Source organism: Sminthopsis crassicaudata, chromosome 2 (genome assembly GCF_048593235.1).
Source record: "Sminthopsis crassicaudata isolate SCR6 chromosome 2, ASM4859323v1, whole genome shotgun sequence".
Lineage (NCBI taxonomy): Eukaryota > Metazoa > Chordata > Mammalia > Dasyuromorphia > Dasyuridae > Sminthopsis > Sminthopsis crassicaudata.
This window is the reverse complement of record NC_133618.1, coordinates 434,551,317-434,570,652: the sequence shown is the minus strand read 5'-3', so window position 1 is coordinate 434,570,652 and position 19,336 is coordinate 434,551,317. Positions and strand designations below refer to the sequence as shown.

The 19,336-nt window shown below is 32.6% G+C and overlaps 1 protein-coding gene across 20 annotated transcripts in view; it reads right to left on the bottom strand.

The window, feature by feature from the left end:
* NSD1 (nuclear receptor binding SET domain protein 1) overlaps positions 1 to 19,336 on the bottom strand; it is a 169,475-nt gene that overhangs the window by 61,868 nt on the left and 88,271 nt on the right. For all 20 annotated transcript variants that reach the window (XM_074292236.1, XM_074292227.1, XM_074292226.1 and 17 more), the window contains 2 exons: positions 809 to 933; positions 428 to 695 (listed from right to left, as the gene is read on the bottom strand). In XM_074292236.1, the coding sequence (XP_074148337.1) occupies positions 428 to 695; positions 809 to 933 (393 nt within the window). The remainder of the gene's footprint in view (positions 1 to 427; positions 696 to 808; positions 934 to 19,336) is intronic.

Here is a 19,336-nt window from a genome sequence, read left to right as displayed (position 1 = left end):
TCAACAGTGTCTAAGTCTTTATTATCCCTCTTTTTGCTATATGTTTCTCAATTGAACACAACTCATATTGAAGAAATAAATATTTTAAAATAAATTAATTATCTATAACAATGAGATTAATTGGGGAAAAAAATAAAACAACCTGACAACTCTATGTTCTTTACTCCTTTCTTCTAATCTTATTCAAAAAATGATATTCCAACATTTTATTAAGTTGGCTTGATGAAAGCTATTGGTACAATTCAAGCCCATCACTCAAAAACTCTTATATTTTACATATGACAAAACTGAGTTTCACAGAGAACAAGTGACAGATTCAAAGTTATTACCTAAGTTTTTGGTGAAGTTGAGACTAAATCAAATTCAAGGTTCCTGACACTGTACCCAAAAAATACTTTCCACTCCACAAAGTCTAGGCATTCCTTACTTGGTTTCAATAATGGCTCCTCTGGTTCCAGTGAAGACCAAGAAGAAACTTCAGGTGTGATTGGCACAGACAAGGTCAGTTCTGGCAACTCTGCATTTCCACCTCCAAGTTCAGACTGACCTATTGGTCCTTCCAAAAATGGTGCCTCTCTCTCAAGGACTGGAGGATCTTCTTTAGTTGAAGAGCTCTCTTCCACTGGTTTATTCTGGAGATCAGTGCTAGATTGGCACTGTGTCGTCTGGGCTTCATTTTCTCTTAGGGAACTTACCTAACAATAATAACAACAATCAAAACAACCAAGCACACAGGATGAAGAGAAGAATTGTGAAAGCACATAAAAAGAACAGTTTTTTTTAAAAGATGTAAAGAATGCCTACTCACCTTAGACAACTGTTCCTGTACTTTCTTTTGTTTTTTCTTGGGAGCAAATATCTGGTCATATTTTTCTGTATATTCCAGAAGCCATCTGCTTGGCCTCCTAAGACGTTTCTTCTCTGAACGTGCAACTAAAGTAAAGAAGAAGAAGAAAAAAAAATTAATACTGAATAGCTGAGGGGCCACAAGCTAGAGGAAACTCTAGTATCCTGTATTCCCCAAAGCACGCAAATAATCAGTCTCCTTAATTTTCAAATTGCTTTATAAGGCATTAACATACTACTGATGTTTTTCCTTTACAAAACCTTTATTTTTAAAGGTAAAACATGAAACATGGCAGTACCTAACAAGCTGGAAAAGATTTGAGTAACATCGTATATCATATGAGAACCAACATAGATAAGTACATCACATGAAGTTGGAAGGCAATAATTTTTTTTTTAGCAATAACAATTCAATAAAATTAATTACTAAAGAGTATGTGTAAGTAATTCTATAATCCAGGATAATTTGCCTTGCTTGAAAATTATTCAACAGGCCCAAGTAAAAATTTTAGGTCCTTAAAACTAGCCCCCCCCCCAAAACATATATATAAAATACACTTTCTACCTTTTAACTTTATTAAACATAAATGAAAATGTTTAAAATAAATATATGCCACAATCCTGTAAGATATTGTTACCCTATTTCACATATAAGGAAGATAAATGATTTGCCCAGGGTCATAAACTGAAGTCTTTAAATCTTTAAGTAAAAAGCTAAGCCAAATAAAATGTGTTTGCAATCTACAAAACAATAGGTGATAGAGGAACTAAATTGGAGTCAAGAGGTCCTGGGATTAAACCACAGTTTAAATGCGCATCTGTGCAACATGGACAACAATCTTTTTTTTTTTTTTTTTAAATGAATTAATTTTTTTTTAAATTAATTTTATAATTATACCTTTTTTTTTTTTGACAATACATATGCATGGGTAATTTTTTACAACATTATCCCTTGCACTCACTTCTGTTCCGCATTTCCCCTCTACCCCCTCCCCTAGATGGCAGGCAGTTACATACATGTTAAATATGTTATACTATATCCTAGATACAATATATGTGTGAAGAACCAAATTTGTTGTTGCACAGGAAGAATTGGATTCAGAAGTAAAGATATAACCTGGGATGAAAAACAAAAATGCAAACAGTTTACACTCATTTCCCAGTGTTCCTTCTCTGGGTGTAGCTGATTCTACATGGACAACAATCTTGACCTTTTTAGAGGTTTTCTAGAATAGTTTTCTGTTCTATAAAATGAAGGAGTTATAGCCTATTCCAGATAAAAATCTATGGGTTCTACTCAATAAATATAAAAGCTTTCCCTCAACTCCCAGAAATGAAAGTAACTACAAAAGGCATCCCAAAGTGTATTTTTATAATACTATTTACATATTTACATTACCATTTACATAAAAGGACTGTATATAGCTACATAATTCTACTCCCTTAATTACATAAGAGAAATTGAGGCAGAAAATGTTGAAGCAACTGCCTTATCTTTGGATATCAATATGATCTCAAAATCAACAAATAAGTAGCAGATCCAAGACTTAAAATTAAATGTATGCCTTCTTATTTCGAATCCAGCATTCTTTTCAACCCAATGTGTTGCCTCTACATCCTTTCTTCCCTTTGTAACAAAAGTATATATGGTACAGTTGCTTTTCCTCCTTAAAGCACATGATTTTTAATTATATTAAGTCTTGAATGAAAAAAATATTTAGAAGGTGTATGCTTCTCATGACTTATCACTGTCAACTTCAACCACTTGTCAACCACATGTCAAATTTCAAATTATGTTTGTGTATCTAACATAACTCTCACTAGATTGTAAGCTTCAAAAGAACAGACAAATCTTATCCTCCACACTGTATCTTCCATAGCACCTAGAGCACAAGAACACTTAATACTACTGGAATAAATGATAAGAACTATTATCATAGGCTGTAGTAGGAAATGAAGAAATTGAAATCCAGATCAAGTTATTTGTTCAAAACTACATAGTGACTGGCTGACTTGGAATTCAAATTCAGATCTTTCTGAATAAACAAAATGTTTGTTCAACAGTGGCAACACTTTTGATAATGATTTATACAACAGATTAAAGTTTATAAGGTGCTTTCCTCTGAACAACACAGTGAGTTCAAAAGAGTAGAAATATTATCATTTTCTATATAATAAAACTGTGGCTCAAATGTAAAATCCAATCTTTTTTTTTTTTTTTTTGCTCAGGCAATTGGGGTTAAGTGACTTGCCCAGGATCACACAACTAGGAAGTAGTAAGTATCTGAGGTTACATTTGAACTGGGGTGTTCCTGACTTCAGGGCTGGTGCTGTATCCACTGTGCTACCTAGCTGCCCCCCCCAACCATTTTTAAATATGACTTTTTTGCAAGCTTATGGAGCTTGCTTAGAAAGCAGCTCGCATCAGATTACATATTGACATTTCTCTAGAATTTGACAAAGGCCATAGAATTATATGCTTTGGAGGGAGAGAAGAATATAAAAATTAAACAATTCACACCCATAATTTCAGAGTTGCAGAAATTAGTCAAAAATAAAACTGGTTGGCTTATAGTCATAGAACCAGAATTCAAATGCAGATAATCTGACTCTAAAGCAAGTTGCTTTCCCACATAAAATAATATGTGTGTGTGTATTTATATTTTGTGGATAGTAAGTTTTATTCACTTCTCAATTATTCTTCAATTCAAACACTGAAGTAAACATTTCTGTCAATCATACTGATTATTTGTATTATAATAGTCGATTTTCAATAAACATATATTACTTCATCTAATTCTTACAACCACCTTGTGAGAGATAAATGCTATTGTTAGCTCTGATTTTTTATAAAGAAAACTGAGCTTTAAGACATTTCCAGTGTTTTGTCCAGGGTCACTAAGTTAGTAAATAGCTGAGGTAGGATTTGAACTCAAGTCCTTTGGACTCCAAAGTACATATCCTACTGTGCCACCTAAGCTATTACTATTGTCAATAACACCTTTTACTCTATAATAGCATAATTATTAAAGGTTGTCACATTCACATTTCCTAACATTTTAAAAGGGAAATATTGGATTCAATGACAACTTAGAGAGGCAAAAAAATAAAGTAGGGATAGATAAAACCTAGATACTTCTCCTGTGGATCACTAACACTTTCAGGAGTAAAAAGTAAAGGAGATTAATGTTCTTGAGAGATCTGGGTTACAAGTCCCCAAAAGTCATTTTACTAGCTAAGAGACCTTAAAAATCACTTCATCTGTTGGGATTCAGTTTCTTCATTTGAAAAATAAAGAAATTGTTGACTATTAGACCAAATTATTGTATATTATGGTAGACAAAGTTTCTGAATTAGATATTCTTGCTTAAAATTGGTAGGCAATGATTATATTTTTAAAGAAAAATAATAAAATTGGCTAGGATCTAGGATTTTTAATCTGAGGTCTATGACTTTAAAAAAAAAGTATTTTGTCAATACTATTCCAAAAGAATTAGCATTTTATTTTATACTTCTAAAACCACTATTCAGAGAAGTGAGACTCAGCATGGCAGTCCAGAGCCTGACCAAAGAGTCCATAACACAAAAAAAGTTCAAAAACCTGCAAACTAGGGCAATGGTATCAAATGCAAAAAGAAATGGAGACAATGATCCCTTTAGGTACAAACAGTCTTAGAAAAACACATTAACATTATTTATGCTTTATTATATTTTATTCTGTTACTGGGGAAAAAATGGCAAAACATTCTAGCATCTTTGCCAAGAAAGCTCGCTGTACAATACTGGCAACACTATGTTCACCAAGTCACAAAGAGTTGGACATGACTGAACTATGGAACAATAGCAACAATTTATTTTGTCCAATATTTCCCAATTAAAATATTTTTTGTTTCCTTATTAAAGCTTTTTATTTTTCAGAACATATGCATGGACAATTATTCAACATTAGCTCTTGCAAAACCCTGTGTTCCAGTTTTCCTCCCCTAGATGGCAGGTAGTCCAATACATGTTAAATATGGCAGAAATAAGTTAATCCAATATATGTACACATATTTGTACAATTATCATGCTGAACAAGAAAAATCAAATCAAACCAGTAAAAAGAGAGAAAGAGAGAGAGAGAGAGAGAGAGAGAGAGAGAGAGAGAGAGAGAGAGAGAGAGAGAGAGAAAGAGAGAAGCAAAATAAAATGCAAGCAAACAACAAGAGAGAGAATGCTATGTTGTGAACCACCTACGGTTCCCATGGTTCTTTCTCTCTGGATGTAGATGGCTCTCTTCATTACTCAATGGTTGGAACTAGTATCAATCATCTAATTGTTGAAGAGAGCCACATCCATCAGAATTGATCGTCGTTTAGTCTTGTTTGTTGCAGTGTACAATGATCTCCTGCTTCTGCTCATTTCACTCAGCATCAGTTCATGTAAATCTCTCCAAGCCTCCCTGAAATCATCCTGCTGGTCATTTCTTACAGAACCATTTATTTATTCAGCCATTCTCCAATTGATGGGCATCCACTCAAGTTTCCAGTTTCTTGCCACTACAAAAAGGGTTGCCACAAACATTTTTGCATAAGTGAGTCCCTTACCCTCCTTTAAGATCTCTCTGAGATATATAGGTGCAATAGAAACACTTCTATTGGTATGCACAGTTTGATAACTTTTTGAATAAAGTTCCAGATTGCTCTCCAGAATGGTTGGATCTGTTCATAGTTCCAACAACATATCAGTGTCCCAGTTTTCCCACATCCCCTCCAACATTCATAATTATCTTGTCATCTTAGCCAACCTGAGAGGTGTGTAATGGTATCTCAGAGTTGTCTTAATTTGCATTAAGATCAATAGTGATTTGAAGTATCTTTTCCTTTGACCATTTATCAATTGGAGAACAGCTTGAATTCTTATAAATCTGAGTTAATTCTCTATATATTTTAGAAACGAGGCCTTTATCAGAACCTTTAAATGTATAAATGTTTTCCCAGTTTCCGATTAAGATCTGAATCTGGTTTGCAGGAAAATGTTTTAGGCTGCATGTATGATAACCTTTGCACTTTGATGATCTGTAAGATCCCTTCTACTTTTACCAATTTGATTCTATGAATGTCAGATATGATCCAGTCTAACTCTTGTATACAAACCTATGATTTTATTGCTGCAGTACAAATTCTCCCTTACCATCACAGATTAACAAATTCTACAATCTTAGTAGTCTTATTCTCAAAATTATCTGAGGACACTGAAAATTTAAATGACTAATTTGTCTATAATAACAAAACTAGAACTGGAAATTATGATATTCTAATTCAAAGACTGGCTATCTATTCACCCTACAACAGTGCCTCTCAGACTAAATTTATTTTTAAAGATTGTTTATGAAGCATGAAGTGGATTAATGTGAAAATTGTTTTAAAATGTAAAACAAAACAGATTTTTAGCAAGATGGAGGAAAGAATGATCAAGAGTAAATCTACTTCAGCTATATTACATGATGAATAGTCTCAATAAACTACCAGAACAAAGAAGGGGAAAGAGGGACAACACCAAAGAAAATGTGTAGGATAACAAAAGGAAAAAAACAGGATAGCTGAAACTAAAACTGTGGAACAGTGAACAGCCATGCAAGATGGTTTACATTCACAACATAAGATGCAAAAGGCCTGAATCTATGAGACTGAAAATAAGATTGTTAAAAGAATTCAAGATGAACATGGGAACTATCTAAGAAAGATAGCTAAAAATCTACATGAAATACTTAAACTGTCTTAGAAGCTAATTGGCTCAAATATAATGAAAAAATAATGCAAAAAAATTTAAAGGCATAATTGAAAGATAATTTCATTTTTCCACAAAACAATTGTGCAGGATCATAAAACTAATAAATATCTATGGCTGGACTGCATTTTTAACCCACGTGCTGCCTTAGCTATAATGAATTTCAACACCTAATTTTACACTGTAATTGTAGAATTATTTATGGCTGCTAGTCACACATTTCCTGGTATTCCAAATAGGAAACAAACTCAATTCAATGCAAATTTGGGGAGAAAAAAGATTTAAGGTAGAGAGGGAGAAAGTTCCCAATAGGTTAATACTTTGAGAAAAGATAAATGGTTTTCAGAGTCAGGAGACTTGAGTTCTTGTAAAAGGTAGGAACTTTGGAGAAATATATTTAAGGCTCAGTATGATTGACTTAAACAAGGTGTTAGTATAGTGGAATCGATAAGACAAAAGTTATCTAGTTTAGCATGTGAGTTGTCTAGATCAGTATGAATGCCCTAATGATATAATGATTACCTTGTAATTGTAATAGAGCATATAAATTGGGACAAACTCAGCCAGAGGCAGATTCAGAGAAGATAGAGGACTGGAGCCCGGAGCTCAAGCTCTTGGATTCTGAGAGACTTCAAGATAAGAGACCCTCATGGTAGCTCTCTTGCACTTTGAGAGAGAAGACTTGACCAGCCTCATGGTGGCTCTCCTGCCTTCATCACTTCTCCACTAAAAGACCCAGGACTCAGGCTGGTCCTGAGATCCTCCAAAAAGCTAGCCCCGGCCCCAGGCAAGGAGACAGACTATGAAGGAGACAATTAAGACGTTTGGACTTTTCTGGAGGTGATTACTCTGCTGAAACGAAGGCTGGTCCCAAGACTTCCAGAAAGCTAACCAGAACATTACAAGTCTTTTACAGACCTTATAATTTGAGCATTACTTAAGATCATCAGAAAATTACAAAGAAAAAAGTGTTTTGACTAACCTATTCCAAGACACAATACAAGAAAATTAAAACTTCTTAGAAATAGAAACAGCTGTTGGAATTTAGAACACAGGAAGAAAGAAATCCCAATTTTAATTTGCCTGGAAATATAGTCATCAGATACCAAAGGTCCACAGGCAAGGAAACTATCAAGCAGCGAAGGAGAATTTGTATAGCAAACACTAGCTCAAAGGGCAAAAGTTTTCTTCAGAGAATAGAAATCAAAGTAGTGGTTGGTAGATACTACCAAAAACCAAGTATTGATGTGCATCTCAAAATTAACTATCCTACAAAACATAGCATATAGTTCATCATCAACATTAAAAAATGTTTCTGCAATAAACTTTGATTCTTTCTTAATGAAAAAAATAAAACCAGATAAGGGGCAGCTAAGATGGTGCAGTGGACAGAGCACCAGCCCTGAAGTCAGGAGGACCTGAGTTCAAATCCAGTCTCAGTCACTTGACATTTCCTGGCTGTGTGACCATGGACAAATCACTTAACTAACCCAATTGCCTCAGCAAAACAAACAAACAAACAAACAAACAAACAAAAAAAAACAAAAAAAAAAAAAAAAAAACAAAAAAACCAGAAAGGTTATCAATATACAAACTGATCAAGCAGGTAAAATAGAAACAGAGTAATTCAGAATTGAATGCAAATAAGGATTTAAAGAAAACAGGATCGTTATAAAGTAAGTCTTATGATGTTTTTTTGAGGGAGGACAGGGTTAAGGATTGGGTTAGTATAGGGAGTAAAATTAGGTACTGCATATATGTTGTTCTTTATCCTTCATTCTCAAAGACCATGAAATCAGGAAGTTGATGCCATGATATGCAAAATGACTTACTTTATTTAAGTGAGAGAGGGCTAAGAAAGGTCACCTGCCTCACTTTCCTTTCCAGAGCCCTCCATGCCCAGTGACCAGATTCATTCATTTATTTTTTGACTAGGTGAAAGAAGCCATTCTTTGCTTCACACTATAGCAGTCCTATTACCATGGAGATATTTTATACAACTATTAAAAATATGAAAAGTACGCAAAATTTAAAAGAATAAAAATGTTTTGCCATTATCAGGTCTAAAATGTCAAAAAAGAACAATTCTGAAATATATTTAATAGATGTAAAATAGCAAAGTTTAAAAATAGAATAGCTATGCACAATGTAGAAGGCTATATGAATAGCCTTCCAATATTTTCAAAACAAGTAAACAAACCGGATCTATATTTATTCATAATGAATCCTAATTTTGTCACCCCCATTTTCAGTTATGAAATCCCATTTGGAGTTGCAAACCACAGTTTAAGAAGTTGGGCTATATACTACAATAATTTCCAAGTGTATAAAGAACATAAAAGTAGAGAGTAGATGGGTTCTCTCTCACAACTGTGATGAGGGAATACACTTAAAATTGGCGGGGGGACAGGAAGAATCTTAAAATAAAAGATGTTTATGAAGCTACAGTAGATTAAGAGCATTTGAATAGCAAACTTACTAAAACAATTATGTCAGTTGAACTAATTCCATTGCCACAAATATACTTATGGAATATTGTTGGGATTACTAGGTGAGAACTCGGGTTGTCTGGATAGTGACAAGGTGAGAATTCAGGTTGGACAATTACAAGGTGAGAACTCAGGTTGACTTGATGGAAGGAGCAGGCTCATTGGCTGAGGTGGTTCTTCCCAGAAGCCCTTGCATTATCCCACACCCATTCTCTGGGAGAATAAAAGAGAGGACTCCCAGAGATAGAAGAGGTCTCTGCATTACATCAGGCCTGACGGGGCTCTCTGCAGGAAGGGAAGTCACTTCTAAGGACAAGAGTTAACAGCAAGTGCCTGGAGACAACGGTTCACTACAGGAAGAAGAATCTGTCTGAGAGATTTGAGTAGACACAGCAGATCTCTTCCCAGAGAGCGATCGGCAGCTTCTGGAGACGACAGCTCGCTACAGAATATTATAATGCAAATAAAACCAAAGAGTATGAGATATTGGAAAAAATCTGAAAAGACTGTATTATCAAACAATGCATTGCAAAACAAAAGGTCAATACAAGGAAAAAAAGTTAGAACACATATTGATCAACCACAATGTTATGTGGAAAAAGTAAATGAGAATAAATAAAGAATCTAGATGAGGACAAAGCAGGTAACTAAAAAACTATTATAATTCAAATATGAAAAATAATTGATATACAAATATATGTAGTTACTTATAAAAAGAAATTTAGAAAAAGAATAGAAATCACTAGAAACAAAGTTGGCCATTTAAGTACAAAAAATCTGCAAACTGTATCAGACAAAAACATTTTCCATGTCAGTAACAGAAGAAATGCAAATATAGCTTTTCTAAAGGTTTTACCTTAAATTCTATTAATTGGCAGTAATGATAAAAAGAGTAATAGTCAATGTAAGAAAAGTAATGGAAAGCAGAAAATAACTGATGGGAGTTCCAATTTGATTCAATGATTCTGGATGTTGATTTGAAAACATGATTCACTCTCCCCCCAAAAGTGACTCAATCTTTCATATCCACTGATCCAGCAATCTCAATACTGAACGGGTCCCAAGAAGGTCAAAAACAAAAACATGAAAATAATATAAATTTTGAGTATTCATATCAACAATTTTGGGGTAGCAAAGAAGTAGAAATGACAAGACAAAACTGGAAATAAGTCAACTAATTGGAGATTATCTGAACAAATTGTAACATACATTATGCTGTAAAAATGAATTCAGAAAAACATACTATCTTTTCCCTTCTTCTTACCAGAAATATGGGAAAAGCTGGTTGGCCAGAAAAGCTGCTACCATAGAATATTCCTGTATTCCTGCTTCATCTAGGATATTTGACTGCTTAAATGAGATAATGAGATAAATGAGCTGGAGTTCTTACCATCTGTTCTGCCATTTCCTCCTAAAATCTCCAACTTACCTTTCCATGTCCTGTAGTCACCTAGCATGGTTATTATAACTGCCTATATAACTCTTTTTTAGCCCTTCAATACTCTATTAGGTATTATTTTCACCAATGAAGAGTGTGAGATCTTTGTAAGCAAGGGAAACTAAATGCTTTTTCATTTGTTCATTTAAAATTAATACAGCAGCTAATCAGGTCTAATTACTGTAAATATTATAAAATACCATGTTAATTATTTAAAAGGTGATTTTTGAACAAAAAAAAGTAAAATTACCCAAAAGAAAACAGAAATGGGGATAAAATCTTTGTAGTAAATATGTCTAGTGAAAGTGACATCCAAAATCTACATGGAATTAATTCAGAGATCTATAAAATTAAGAACTTTATCTTACTAACGACTCAAAAGAAAAGAGAAGTCTCAAAAAATAGCATAAAACACTGTTTAAAATGTTTAAATTGCTTATAAATTAACAGTATTCCATTACACCAATTAAACTGGGGGAAAGGGTAAAAAAATGAAAGCATTTACTATTAAAAAGAATGTAGGGAAAAAAAGAATATCACTACTGGAAAAGCTGTGAATGGGTCTAAATGTTTTGGGAAATAATTCAGAATTTGGAAAGTTAAAAAATTGTTCATACTAATTCCAGCAAATCAACTACTAATTTTCTATCTCATGATTAATCACAGAAAAAAAAAAATCTATGTATAAAAAATATTCATAGCACTATCTGTAATGGGAAAAATTGGAAATAAAACTACAATCAACAATTGATGAATAGCTTAACAACCCTAGAATATGAATATGCAATATTACTGTGCATTAAGGACCATGAAGAAAAATAAGAAGATATGCAGAAAGTAATACAAAATGAACAAAGCAGAAATAAAAGAACATAAAATTACTAAAATTTTGTAAATTAGAAGATTAAGCAAATCTTAAACAAGATTAAGAAAAATTAGATAAGCATTAAGTTACATATACATAGTCACAATCTTTTATATTGCTTCATAGTTTTTTAGATTTATACACTGTACAAAATTCAATAGGTAATAATGAAAAAAAATGAGATGAAATAAAGTAAAATATTTATTCATGATTAAAACATAAAAATTTATGGCAATTTAAAACTGATTTAATTATTACCATCAAGTAAATAAATATCAGTAATCAAGTAATTAACTAAAAAATGTGAGTTAGTTCAAATTAATTATGATACAACAATAATTTGAGTCACTTCAAATTAAATTTGATACAGCCATTCAAAGCAGGATAAAATAAGTTTTGGATCCACAGTAAGCAAGGCATATACACACCAAAAAATTCATTTTTGATAGCACAGAAACAAAATAATTTTTTGCTTATAAAATGAGTCATTACCAATTTTTATATAGGTTAAACAGAGAAAAGTAAAAATGGAGAAAGCTAAAAGGAGGTCAAGATCACAAATATTACTGCTAAGCACCATGATGTCCTTAAACAGGGAAAGAAGTCTCTTTGAAACCTAAGAAAAAAGTATCTGAAGGGATAAAAGTAGAATTCTTTGTGTCAGAAATTTGAGGTCAAAGAAGAAAAAGAAAGGAGAAAGACTAAATACTTGAAGGTAAGAAGAAAAAAAAAGGTAGCAGGCAATGGATAAACATACTGTTTTCTATGCAGTAGAATGTTATGTTGTAAGAAATGATGAATATGAAATTCTGAGAAAAATGTAAGATTCAGATGAACTGATACAGATAGAAGCAAAATAAGGAAAACTATATGACTACAACAATGTAAATAGAAAGAATAAAATAAAACTGAAGGTTATGTAATTATGATGACCAAACTTTCAAAGGAACAAATTTGAAAAAATATACTCCCCCTTAATCTTATTTCTCCTGTGGGACAATGAGTGTGAAATGACCCAATTATTCTGAGAAAAATTTGGAATGATGTCAAAAGTTTATTAATCTGTGCATACCTTTTCATCTCTACAGTCTCATCACTGTATTTGTATCCCAATAGATCATAGAAAACGAAAAAGAACCCACATGTACATAAAACATTTATAACAGGACTATTTGTAGTGGCAAGGAACTGAAAATTGAGTGGATGCCTATAAGTTAAAGAAGGGCTGAATAAATTATGGTATATGAATGTTATGAAATATTATTGTTCTAAAAGAAATGATCAGTAGGCTGATTTCAGAAAGGCCTGGAGAGAATTAAATGAACTGATGCTCAATGAAGTGAGTAGAGAACCAAGAGAACATTGTACACAGCAGTAACAAAATTATTGTGATGATCAACTGTGATGGATTTAGCTCTTTTCAACAATGAGATGATTCAGGCTAATTCCAATAATCTTGTGATGGAGAGAGCCATTTGTATCCAGAGAGAGGATTATGGAGATTAAATGTGGATCAAAGCATAATATTTTTGACTTTTTGTTGTTTGTTTCCTTGAGTGTTTTTTCTCATTTTTTTTCCTTTTTGCTGTGATTTTTCTTATGTAACATAATGAAAAATGGAAATATGTTTAGAAGAATTGTACATGTTTAATCTATATCATGTTGCTTGCTATTTTGGCTGTGGGGAGAGAAAGAAAAAATTGGAACACAATGCTTTACAAAGGTGAATGTTGAAAACTATCTTGGCATGTATTTGGAAAAAATAAAACAGTATTTACAAAAAAATGGGTTCCCTCTCACAATTGGAACTTTTCAAGCAAAGGCCCAAATTAGTTGTCTGAGGTAAAAAGATTGTTTTACGTAGTTAACAAAAAGGGTCCCTTTCTTATTCCATAACTTTTTTTCCACATATGGGATGGAATGGATAGCTACAGAAGTCCCTTTTAACTCTGAAACTCTTATATTCCATAATTTTAACAAAATAAAGTTCAAATGCTTTACTGACCTCCAATCAAGGCCCTCTACTATCTGGCCCTAAACTTTCCACACACTAAACCTCAACATGCTTATTATTGCTTAGCCATTTCTCCCCAACTCCCAATTAATATCCATTTTTCTATTTCCCAATGAACTCATTATGATGATCCTGCTATAAGTGATCTTTCTTTCTTTCTTCTGAATTGAATGAAAAATTTAATCCATGTTAGAGGGTTCCCACTCCAGGTGACATCCTATTTCTCCAGGTAACCGCCCAACATCTTAAATCCTCCTATATAAAGCTAATGGAAATTATGCCAAAGGGAAAAGAATCGACCTTCTGAGGCAAGGAAAGGAAACTACAAAGTATATGCCTTTAGATAGGTTTCCAATGACAATGTAATACTAATAGTCAAGTCTTACAAACAAGAAAGTATTATAAAATATTAATTCTACACTATCACATACTAGTTTCAAACAATAATATAAATAAACCATAGGGCAAAGTTAAGCAAATGTTATTGAAGTCTTTGTATTATATCTGCTAAATTTAACTATAACATATTTATAGTAACATTGTGATTGGATTTTTTAGAGTATGCTTTTTCAACAAAAATAAACAAATAAATAACAGTAATAACTCCTAATTTTCCAGCACTATATGATTTACAGAGGACCTTGAAACATACTATCTCAACAGGGCAAGTGGAGGAGACTCAAGAATAGGTTCGTTTTTCTTACTGCTTGTGAATTTCAATGTCAATTGCATTGTCCCTCCTTCGATATTATAATTTCCCTTTATGTCTTAACTGTAGAAAAACTAAAAGATGGGTCCACCTTCTTACAAAAAAGCCAATGTTCTCAAAACCGTGGTGTACTTTTAAACTACTAAAGTTTATCATTCTTATTATTAAACAAGAAGACTTAAATAAATAAATGGTTAAGCTGAATTTCCACAGTCACATTACCCCTGTAGTACTGTTCTAAAGGCCAGATTTTAGGAAGTCTACTGACAATTTGGAAAGCATTTAGAGTACAACCACAGGAAGAATGACTGAAGGAACTGGAGATATTTAGAAGGCAAATAGAAGATTGGGGGAAAATAGGACATGACCCCACTTGAAAGTGGGATTAGAAATGACAGAAAAAGATAGCGGTAAATGCTGGAGGGGATGTGAGAAAATTGGGATACTAATACATTGCTAGTAGATTTGTGAGCTGATCCAACTATTCTAGAGAGCAATTTGGAGCTATGCTCAAAGGGCTATCAAACTGTGCAGATGCTTTGATTTAGCAGTGTCTCTACTGGGTCTGTATCACAAAGAGATCATAAAAAAAGGAAAGGACTCACATGTGCAAGAATGTTTGTAGCAGATCTTTTTATCTGTTTGTACAAAATGTTTTTAACTAAATATAATCAAAATTATCCATATTGTGATCAATAATTGTACAAACAAAACTAATACAGACAAGATTAAAAGGGAAAAAATAAACTGGGAAAACATTTTTATAACCAAAGTTTCTGATAAAGGACTCATTTCTAAAATATATAGAGAATTAACTCAAATTTATAAGAATTGAAGCCATTCCCCAATTGATATAAATGGTCAAAGGATATGAACAGACAATTTTCAAATGAAGAAACTGAAACTATTTCTAAAATTGTAACAAAAGGTTTTGTAATTGTCAATGCTAAAAAAAAATTACCCATGGATATATCTTGTAAATAAAAAACCATAATAATAATAATAAAAGAAACTTACTACCCATATGAAAAGGTGTTCTAAATCATTACTGATCATAGAAATGCAAATTAAGACAATTAAGAGATACCATTACACACCTCTCAGATTGGCTAAGATGACAGGAAAAGATAATTAAGAATGTTCGAAGGGATGTGGGAAAATTGGGACACTGATACACTGTTAGTGGAACTGTGAACAGATCCAAACATTCTGGAGAGCAATTTGGAACTCTGCTCAAAAAGTTATCAAACTGTGCATACCCTTTGATCTAACAGAGTTTCTATTGTGCCATATATCTCAAAGAGATCTTAGAGGAGGGAAAGGGACCCACATGTGCAAAAATATTTATGGCAGCCCTTTTTGTAATGGCAAGAAATTGGAAACTCAGCGGTAAAATGGAGAATGGCTGAATAAATAGTGGTATATGAGAGTTATGGAATATTATTGTTCTATAAGAAATGACTAGCAGGATGATTTCAGAGAGGCCTGGAGAGACTCACATGGAATGATGCTAGGTGAAATGAGCAGAACCAGATCATTGTACATGACAACAAAACTATAGGATGATCAATTCTGATGGACATGGCTCTCTTCAACAATGAGATGATTCAAACCAGTTTCAAATGTTCAGAGATTAAGAGAGCCATCTACACGCAGAGAGAGAACTGTGGGAACTGAGTGTGGACTCAACATAGTAATCTCATTTTCTGTTGCAGTTTGTTTGCATTTTGTTTTCTTTCCCAGTTTTTTTCCCCCTTCCTTCTTGATCCAATTTTTCTTGTTTAACAAGATTAACTGCATAAATATGTATACATATATAAGGTTTAACATGTATTTTAACACAGTTAACATGTATTGGACCACCTGCCATCTAGGGGAGGGGGGAGGGGATAATTTGGAATAGAAGACTTTGCAAGGGTAAATGTTGAAAAATTATTCATGCATATGTTTTGTAAATAAAAAGCTTTAATTAAAAAAACTTTTTAAAAAATTGAATAAATGAATTGTAAAAAGCAAAACAAAAAGAAGTAGTAGTAGTCTATTTTTTTGGGAAAGAAAAAACTTCATTTCTTTGCAAAACTAATTTTTGCTCTCTTCTCTCCCTAAAAGAATCATATGGAGTAAAAATTTGTGTTTGTATATAGTGGGAAAGTGTCATTTGCTACAAGAGAACTCAAATAAGGTAAAATTAATAGAAAACAATTTCATAGACATGAAATTTTTAATTCAATCAAATACAAATGTGAAAAATTAGCATATTCTTTCAATAGTCCATTTTTAATACTAAAATCCCTCCAAAAAGGTTCATCTGGGATAATGAGCACAAATACTGTAATGCAAAATAACACCAGCTAATAGAAAGTCAGGCTCTAGGGCATTCCTCCCATATTCTATCACTTGCGTTTCCCATAAATGAACTACTAGAAGCTGATTAAATTACTTCAAAAATGAAACTTATGTCACCTCATAAAAGTGATATTAAGGAGATCTTTGATTCAATATATACTATTTAAGTTATTCTCTTCTCTTGCTGATTTTGTACACTCCCCTACATCCTCACCCCTCCAACTTCAATTAAAATCTGAGATATCAAAAAACAAACAAACAAACAAACAAAAAAACACACCACCAAGCCAAAAACACATTTTCTCTTATAAGCATTACTTAATAGTGATTGGGTATTATAGTACTAAAATTCTGTAGCTGAACTACAATTTAAGTTCAATAAGCTTCTTTTGAAACCATCTAGTACGGGGTACAGAGTAGTAGATCAGATCAGTAGAATAGGTTGGGTACATAAGACCCAATAGTCAATGATTATGGTAATCAAATGTTTGATAAACTCAAAGATTCCAGTTTCTGGAATAAGAACTCACTATTTGACAAAATTGCTGGGAAAACTAGAAAACAATATGGCAGAAACTAGGCAGCAACCAAAATCTAATACCCTATATCAAGATTAGGTCTAAATGAATTCAACATTTAGACATAAAGGTGTTACTATAAGCAAATAAGTAGAACAAGGAATAACTTACCCATCAAATTTATGGAAAAGGGAGGAATTTATGGCCAAAGAAGAACTAGAGGACGTTATTAAAAAGGGGTAATTTTGATTACAACAAATTAAAAACTTTTTCCACAAACAAAATTAATGCAGACAAGATTAGAAGAAGAAGACAGTTGGAAAACAATTTTTACAGCTAGTGTAAAATTCTGATAAAGGCCTCATTTCTAAACTGTATAGAGAAGTGACTCAAATGTATAAGAATACAAGTCATTTCCCAAATGACAAATGATCTAAGGATATGAACAATTTTCAGATGAAATTAAAGCCATTTCTATTAATATAAAAATATGCTTTAAATCACTATTGATTAGAGAAATCATACTTCGCAGATTGGCTAAGATGACAGGAAAAGATAATGATCAATATTGGAGAAGATTTGGGAAAACTGAAATACTAATACACTCTTGGTGGAATTCATAAGACACTAATGCACTGTGAAATGTCCAACCATTCTGGAGAACAATTTGGAAATATGCCCAAAGAGCTATCAAACATGTATACCCTTTAATCCAGTATTACTACTGCTGGGTCCACATCCCAGAGTTCACAAAAGAGAGAAAAGGGCTCCTATGTACAAAAATGTTTATAGCAACAACGAACTGAAAATTGAGTAGATGCCTATCAGTTGATTAAGTTATGGTATATGAATGTAATAGAATATTATTGTTCTATAAGAAATGATGAGTAGGAGGATTCCAAAAAAATCTACAAAGACATGAACTGATACTAAGTGAAGTGAGTAGAACCAAGAGAACATTACACTAACAATATTATGTGATGAGCAACTTTAAAGAACTTGGCTCTTTTACATAATGCTGTGATTTAAGGCAATTCCAATAGACTTGTGAGGGAAAATGCTCTCCACATCCAGAAAGAGGACTAGAGACTGAATGTGGACCAAAGCACAGTATTTTATTTCTTTTTTTTTTTCCCCTTTAGGTCTGATTTTTATTGCACAACATGACAAATATAAAAATGTTTAAAAGGATTGAGCATATTTAACCTGTATTAGATTTCTGTTATCTTGGAGAGTAGGAAGATAAGAGGAAGAAAATTTGGAACACAAAGTCTTACCAAAAAACAAACAAAAAAACAAACCCAAAAAACCCACCTATCTTTACATGTATCTGGAAAAATAAAATACAATTGAGGAAAAAAAAAAAAAAAAAAAAAACCTGATAAATGAGCTAGAATGTTAACCACTATTTCTAAGAAACTGACTAATTAGAACATAATTCATTCTCAGTTTTGGAAAAGCATAATACTTTGAAAACTCCCTCAAAATACTAGTAATTCTTTTTATAGCTAAATTGAGAATTTAAAAAACAAAATCTTATTTCCCCCTTCAAGAGTTTCATTCCTTACAAGCAGAACATATAGGAAATCAGAAGCATAAATCCACAGAAATATTTGGCAAACTCAGATGGCAAAAAAGCTGTTATAATAGCAACAAACTTTTATCCAATCCTCCTTTCCACTTGTTTAGATTATTGAAATTAGTTTGTATGGCACTCTACTCAAAATTCCTTGGATCTTGGCATTCAAAATCTCTTACAATCTGAATCCAATAAATTCTGTTCCATAGCATTCTTATACTACTGCTCCTTCATATATTCTGTTCCAATCAAAGTGGACATCTCATTCCCTACTCTTATTCTGTCTATGTTTGTCCTTGTTCCAAAACCCAGAATGAAATCCAATTTTATCAGTTAATGTGACTCTCCATTTCCTTTATGGCCCAACTCAAAATGCTACTTTCATGATGACCTAGACAAGGATTTAAGTATTTTATACAGATGTGTTGCTGAAGTTACAGTTATTTTACTATCTCTCCTACCCCTCCAATAGTTTAATAGTAAGACCTACATATTCTCTCTCTGCACCAAGAAGCTGTTTAATAAATAATTATTGAACTGCATTTTCTGTAGTGGGCAGAGATGGAAATATGGGGCCTGAAATTACCCCAACAAAAACCAGGACCTCAGGAGTCACAAAGTTAATAAAGATTATTTGCCTTAGTATAAAAATGTTCTGGATAATCATTACATGATGATAACTAAAAAATAAATAGAAAATTTTAAAAGAAAATTTATCATGTTATAACAAAGTTTTCTCAAGAGTTGTGAATAATGAAGTCCT